We start from the raw sequence: 7,781 nt of genomic DNA, 5'->3' as shown, positions 1-7,781 counted from the left end.
GAATGGCTACGCATTGCATGATCTAAGTGTGAACGAGTATTACGTTCGTCGTCCAAGACCGATCTTCGGAAAAGATGACCGATCGACGGAGACTCGATATCAAACGAGCAAGCGTTATACGATCGATCGATCGACCGACTGCGAGACCACCGCCTTTCATTTGGTCACCGAGAGGGTTCACAGCTCAATCGCAAGCTAGCGAAGCACGCCTCCCTTGCTCTGTTTGAACTTCAACAAAAACATGCGACACCCTGCTAAGGAAACATAATATCGACCAATCGAGCGATAGGATTACTTACGCGCATTTCGGTCGATCACACGATCACCCGCCGAAAATGAGAAAGGAACTGGGAACACGCAATTCATGTATATCGACCAAGCAACCACAAATGCTTTGAGACAATGACGAAGCCTATCTCAAGTTTGCAAGTTCAAAAAAAAAAAACAAAAAAAAAAATGACACAGCTTGCAAGAAACATCCAAAAAGCAAAGAGCTAAGAGTACAACAACAGTTCGAAAGAAAAGTATCAAGGCAATCGAAAGACACAGCTTGGAAGCTGCGACAAAAGGATAGTAGATAGATAATGAAACAACAACAAGCGGCTCAGTCGGCTCAGGAGATCAATCTTCGGCGATTGAACCTGGAACGGCAGCACCGATCGTCCCCGCGGTCTGAATCTCCTGAATCGAAGCTTCGCAAGCAGCAGCCGGATCAGCAACCTCTACGTTCGAGCCGACGTTCGAGCCGAACTGGTTCGAACCCTGAAGTCGCTCGAGACGAGGAAGAGAGGAGACAGTGAGATTGTGGTCCGTGATACCTTCAACGACAACTCCCTCCAGCTCTTCCTTGAACTTTGCCTCGTTGGCAGACAAGATATCCTTCCAGCATCCCCCACTCTTCCAGCATGCCCAGCCCATCCAAAGTTCCGAAAGCCTGACTGTGGAGAACGAGCTTCTCCTCGCGCTTATCTCGATCGACCATGTATCTCCTAAACTTGTCGAAACGATCCGCCGCCGCCACTCCGATACAACACATCTCGGACGTAAGCTCGCGGCGGTGCACTTGTCTCAAATGATCCATCGTCCTCTTCGTCTTCTCGGCCTCCTCGGTCTTCTCTGCCTCCAATCGATCGATCTTACTTCGAGCAGCCTCTAATTCGCCTTCAAGACCTTTAATTATCTCAGCATCCTGCTTATGCTCACGATGATAACGGCTTCGCTCGGCGATCATCTCTTTGGCTTTGTCCAGAGTAACCCTTTTAGATTTCTCGATTTCAGCATCCTTGCTCTCGATTGCCGCTTCGGCCTTAGCGAAATTTGAAGCCATCCTACACAGTGACAGCTCGTAATCCAAAATGAGTTGGTTTTTACGGACAACAGACTATAAAAGTAAACACAAAAGGAGAAAGGAAAAGGCAACGATTAGTCGAGCAAACAACAGCTAACTCACGATATATGTCGGTTAGTTAGGAACTTACTTCCACGTCGGCCTGAGCAGATGCGATAAACCCATCTGGAAACGCGAGCTCGGAAGTCTCCGGCATCAAATGTGCGCCACCACGGATCCGACGAACAAACTCAGCACACGCATCAGGGTCACTGGCGAACGGCGAGTCCTTGTCATGACAAAAGGTCCAACGCTCAGATGAGGCTAGTGGAAACCTATCAGACGGAGGACTCAACCCTCCCCAAGGCAGCAAGCGAGAGGCCGGTAAAGCTATCTCCTTAGGAGAAAGAGGAGAAGGACCTCGCGACCTCTTCTGAATCTTTCCGCCAGGTCGAAGAAAATTCCCGTCGGTCGGCTCTTTCCTCTTCGCACCAATCGACCCAACAAGGCCCACCTCGGTTGGATCGTTAGCACCATCTGCCTCGCTAGTCGAATGATCGCCTTCCACCTGATTTTCTCCCCTAAGTCTTTCCCATCCCCGGAGCAGACCGCTACCTTTTTAGAAGACTTGTTTTTCTTTTTTTTTTCTTCTTCTTCTTCTTCAACAAACTAACATTGGGGGCATCGGCCGTTGAAACGTATTTCCCTTCGACCACCGAGTCCGAAGCCGCGACGTCTCCCCCTCCGATCACTGCCTCCTTGGTCGGAGATCTTTGAGGCTCGGCATCTTCGCCCTCAAGAGCTGAAGCTCTCACCTCTTAGCTGAGTGCGTAGGAGCTCGCTGTAGCTCGGATATGCTTTCGGAATGTGCCCCATGAGTGGAAGTTTCATTCTTTTCCCGGTTGTCGTCACGCACGGAACGTCTGGCGACCAATAAAAAAAAAAAAAAAAAAAAAAGAGAAACGATCAGCGTGAGGGAAGAAATGATGATTATCTAGTCAGTTGAGCAAAGCAACAAGAAAGAACCTTTCGCGATGCGCTTCTGTTGGCGACTGATCCTCTGACGATCGAAGCTCGCCCACGTCTGCTGATTAAGCACCACCACCTTCGGAACGTCCTTCTAGAAGGTGTCGTGAGGGCCGATGGTGTTCGGATGAGCAACTGCAAAACAAAAAAAAACGACACGAGGTTAAAACTAGATTTGGTACGTCGATCGCTCGGCATAAGCTAACTACCGATATCAGAACTCCATAGAACTCGGAAGCTTTCGTCTGGTGGATCTTCGAAGGCAGCATTATTAGCCTTAACGAAAAAGTATGAGCGCTGCCACAGCTTCGTCCCCGAGGGATGACCAGTCAAGATATGAAGCCCCGAACGCATTTGTACCGCAAACAAACCATTCGGTTTTGGCTGGGTCTGCGTCAACTCCTCGAAAATCCGAACAGACATTGACACATCAATCTCTGCTGCCATCACCATCAACGCAACGGCGATCCTCACGGCCCCGATCATCAACTGAGTCATAGCTATGTCTCGGCGCACGCAATAAGAAGTAACCAGACGAGGGATCGGGAACCACAACCTGGAATTTTTCTGAAAGAATGATTCATAGACGCACTGAAAGCCGATCGGTGGAGTCCAAGGCCGCTGATCGGGCCGCAGAATAATGAACTTGACGCCATACGCTCCGCACTCCTTCAACAGCGAAGACACACTTCGGAAAGTTGATTCAGTCGGCAGAACATCGCCCCAACTCTGTCCCTGCACTATGGACGGCCGAGCAAGCTCCGACGGGAGATCCAAGAGTTACCCAATTGCCCCATCATGACGGTAGCAGAAGGGAGTCAGTCGGCAAATTTTCCCCATCGGGCCGATCGAACGATCGTTGACGCCTCCGTCGGGGATCCCGTCAACCGCGGTGGCTCGATCCCGCCTAATCTCCTTCGCAGCACGATGCCCTCGCTTCTTCTCTCTATCGCGAGATCGTCGTTTGCCCTGGCCGTCAGTCGGCGAATTTTTCCCACCAGGCCGATCGAACGATCGTCGACGCCTCCGTCGGGATCCCGTCAACCGCGGTGGCTCGATCCCGCCTAATTTCCTACGCCCCACAGTCGCCCTCGCTTCTTCTCTCTACCGCGAGATCGTCGTTTGCCCTGGCCGGAACGATTTCTCCAGCGCCCTCAACAACGCAATCACCACCTACATCTTCCTGAGGTAGCTCCCTAGGATCTGAATCACGCAGAAGGCCCTGGCGAGACACAGTCACCGACGCTACCAGTCGGGTACCGACTGATCGATCTATTAAAAGATTCGAACTGCTCACCGCTCCTTTCCCTTTCCCGAACTTCGAATCCGATCTCAAAGGCGGGGGAGCGACCCGATCAATCGATTGATCAGGCGATGGCGAAAGCTCCTCTCGCGCGACCATCGGAACAGTGAAGAATCACAGCAGCAAACCGGAAAACGGAGAGTTCCGGCGAGGAACAAAGGAAAAGGAAGAGAGAATGAAAGTACCTTATAGATCTGAGAAGAAGTGAAGAAATGAAGGATGAAGCACCTATTTATAGCAAAGAAAAATAATGTATTTATTGGGCCTATTAAACCTATGTCGGAGCTTCGTTCTCCGCGCCACTAGGGTCGTCACCTCCGAGTCAAATCAAACTATTCGAGTGACGAAAGCCAACATTCACGGTCTCGCGCCGAACACCCAGACAAACGGCAACCCCGGAATCACATAAAGTCGATCGACGATGGGTATTTCTCGAGAAGTCAAGTACATTCGAGAATCAATGTTGCTTCGGTCGATCGGGCGACACAAAATGTACAAGGAAGAACAAGGTGATCGATCGACCAATCATCGGACAAGATCGAAAATCTTTCTACAATGAATTTACACTAGCCCAACGATACTGCTCCAAGTTTAGTGTTGCAGTGAACTGGAGACCTTTTGCATGAAGGCAAAAGGAACACAACGTCACGACTGATCGATCGATTTCGTAACAAGTCGCAGACCGACCGACCGATTGACCGCGAACGGCCAGTCGAAGCAAGCCCAATCCCATTGTTCTCAAAACCAATTCCTGCAATCCTAATACGAAGAAATGTGATCCTTCGTAAGAGGACTGGGGGGGGGGGCTTACTGTTGGAGAGGAATTTAACATTCCCCGCAAGGCCCATCAAACAATGGTATTTGGCCTGTTTACAGCGACAATCCGGTCAAGACCGAATTGGTTGACGGATCGATCGGACAGAACATTCGATCGATCGGTTCGACCTGTTAACCGATTGAGTCGTTTAATCGACGTCAGCCCGACAAGCCTTCACTTTACTCGAAAGCCCATTTCGCTCAGGCTTGGGCCAGGTTTCTAGGGCGAACTAACTTTAGGGCGAATGAAGGGAAGACCAACCGAGTCTATAAAAGGACAACATAGAGAATAGAGAAGGGGATCCGCAAACAGAGACTAAGACACTGACGGCAAGATCTAGGGTTTACGAGATCGCTCTCCTTAGTGTTTCCATCGGAGTCTTTCAACAAAGCTTCGACCTTTTCCTTCTTTCCTTAATCTCTTTGTAACCTCGTTCGCTTATCTCATATTGTGAATAAAACGTCTTTTGTAAGACCCACAAAACCGAGTTCATTTCATTATCATTCGATCTACCAAACTCGTATTCAGCATGTATAAAGTTAAACTGATTATTTTCATCTCATTGTACAAAAATTATAGATGCTACATCATATATATGTGATCAAAATTCCCGATAGTTTACAAGATCTGAATATCAGTTGCAACTATAAAAAATATCCTACTCGACACTCTCGAAGTACTTCAACAACTATGATCAAATTATTAAAACAGAAAAATTACATTAGACCTAACTGTTGTTTTGTAAGTTCTTAAATTTAATACACCCTTGACGTGGGCTTGCGTGTAGTAAAAACACAAAATAATAAAATGTAGGTATTAGAAATGGCCCAACTTTCATATTGAAATAATTTTAATATAGCCTACTAAATAGACCAAAACTTAGGTTCACTCCTAAGGTGAACCTTTAAATTCACCTCTAATCTTATTACCAATCAAAATGCCTTATAGAGTAATAATAAAATACATTATTTTTTTAAAAAAAAATCAAAAATAATTGAAAAAAAATAATAAAGCTCATTTTAATGACGTTAACGCCACTAACAAAACCCTAAATCTTAAATTCTAAACCCTAAACCTTAAATCTAATCCTAAACCCTAAATTCTAAACCCAAACTCTAAACCCTAAACCCTAAACCCAAACCCTATATATTAAATCCAAATCCTAAACCATAAACCCAAACCGTACACTGTAAACCCAAACCCTAGATAAAACTATATATGTTACGTCATAGATGTTAGAATTATTTCATATTCTGTAGAACCACTAACGAAGTAAAACAAGTATGCTCTGTCTGTATAAAGTTAAACTGATTATTTTCATCTCATTGTACAAAAATTATAGATGCTACATCATATATATGTGATCAAAATTCCCGATAGTTTACAAGATCTCAATATCAGTTGCAACTATAAAAAATATCATACTTGACACTCTCGAAGTACTTCAACAACTATGATCAAATTATTAAAACAGAAAAATTACATTAGACCTAACTGTTGTTTTGTAAGTTCTTAAATTTAATACACCCTTTACGTGGGATTGCGTGTAGTAAAAACACAAAATAATAAAATGTAGGTATTAGAAATGGCCCAACTTTCATATTGAAATAATTTTAATATAGCCTACTAAATACAATACACTGCCATTTTACTAAAATAATTGGCCTAAACAGATCAATGCTATTAACAATATTAATTAATACCAAACATCTTTAAAATAGGTAAGAAAGATAGATTATATAAATAAATCACAATGCACATAAATATATAAAAATTAAAAATACCATAATATAATGTTATTATATATGTTAGCCAGAAATAAAATATTAGTTAAATTATTAATAGCAGAATTATTTATTTAAATGTTAAAATTATTAATAACTTGATACATAATCCCGCATGATCGTGCGGGTCAAGATCTAGTAACTGTTTATAATTAAGGACTAAATACAAACAAGAAATTATTCTAATAATAAACCTATAGTAGAAAAGAAAAGAGAAACTAAAGACACAAAATACGTTTTTACGAGATTGCTATTACAAAATAAATGATATATAAACATTAAAAACAATATTAACTAAAAGCATATCAAACAAGTAATAAAAGGGGAATATGAACCTCAGTTAGGCCATCCACGTCAGCTAGGAAAATCGTCCAATAAGAAGTTTGCTTTTTGCCACGTCAGCATATGAAGGTATATATAGATAAATTACAATAGATGCATATATGAAAGAAAGAATTCCATTTAAAAATATTATATATATATATATATATATTAAAAATATTATATATATATATATATATTAAAAATATTATATATATATATATAAGTTAAGAGAAAATGTATAAACGGAAAATGGAGGAGAATGAGCAGCGGAATCGACGGAGAGAGATGCTGGATCTACATGGCAGGCTGAGGAGCGCATGAGATCCGCGGAACCGGAGAGACGCTAGAAGGACGTCGTTCAGATTCGCAGATTTAATCGTAGACCTAATCGCACCTTCTATACTTTCTTTGCGGCTCTTAATGTATAAATTTTATTAAAAATCAATTTTAGATATCAGATAATTTTTTATATCACTTATGGAAAATTTCTGCCATCATTTCTTAAATTTGTTTTCAAAAAATGAACAAGTAATATTCAAAGCATGATCACTATCTTGAGGATTTTAGTTGAAATTTATGTAATACACAAAAAAAAAAAAAAAGAAGATCAAAGTCTGTTGACCGAATGATTGGTTAAACATTAATATCAAAATGATCAATGATCATGGGGGGTCGTTCGCAATGCATGGGCCGCACTACCTTCCACTTGTAGTTTGAATAAATCCATAACGTTTAGTAAAAAAAATGTTTCTCAAAAAGAAACGTTTAGTAAAAATCATGCACATATACATATACACTTAGGACATCATTAACCCACAAACCCATTTGAGTCTCTTAATAAATATTTTAGTAATTAAATGTAATTAAAAACTCTAGTTAAGAGACACATTAATTTTTCACTCCAATGTTAGTTTTTTATTTAAGGGTTCTTAAAAACAAAAATTTTAACATTGAATCAAATCAGTATACAAACTCTTTACATTGCAAATCTAACATTACATCAACCTTACAAGAGTTTAGTTGAGTATATAAGAATCAGGGAGGAGCATGATTTCTCGTTTTATAGGTAAGAACATCTATCACCTATTCTCAAATTCTAACAAGTGTATATTCTGATCAGACCAATGGATACTATTAAACTCAGAAAAAAAAGAGACAAAGTGAAGAGAGAACTAGTGTACTTGAGCGAGTTGGGAATGG

General features: G+C 42.0%; 1 protein-coding gene across 1 annotated transcript; it reads right to left on the bottom strand.

Annotated features, from left to right (window-relative positions):
- Positions 1-621: 621 nt before the first annotated feature.
- LOC106320566 lies at positions 622-2,851 on the bottom strand. Its single transcript, XM_013758950.1, has 5 exons — positions 2,585-2,851; positions 2,354-2,488; positions 1,479-1,895; positions 950-1,381; positions 622-897 (listed from the first exon to the last, which is right to left on the bottom strand). Exons 1-5 carry the CDS (start codon positions 2,849-2,851, stop codon positions 622-624), a joined length of 1,527 nt encoding a protein of 508 aa, XP_013614404.1.
- Between the last annotated feature and the right edge of the window lie 4,930 nt (positions 2,852-7,781).

Source organism: Brassica oleracea, unplaced genomic scaffold (assembly GCF_000695525.1).
Source record: "Brassica oleracea var. oleracea cultivar TO1000 unplaced genomic scaffold, BOL UnpScaffold00959, whole genome shotgun sequence".
NCBI lineage: Eukaryota > Viridiplantae > Streptophyta > Magnoliopsida > Brassicales > Brassicaceae > Brassica > Brassica oleracea.
The sequence above is the reverse complement of the archived record's forward strand: the minus strand, read 5'-3'. Positions and strand labels throughout refer to the sequence as shown.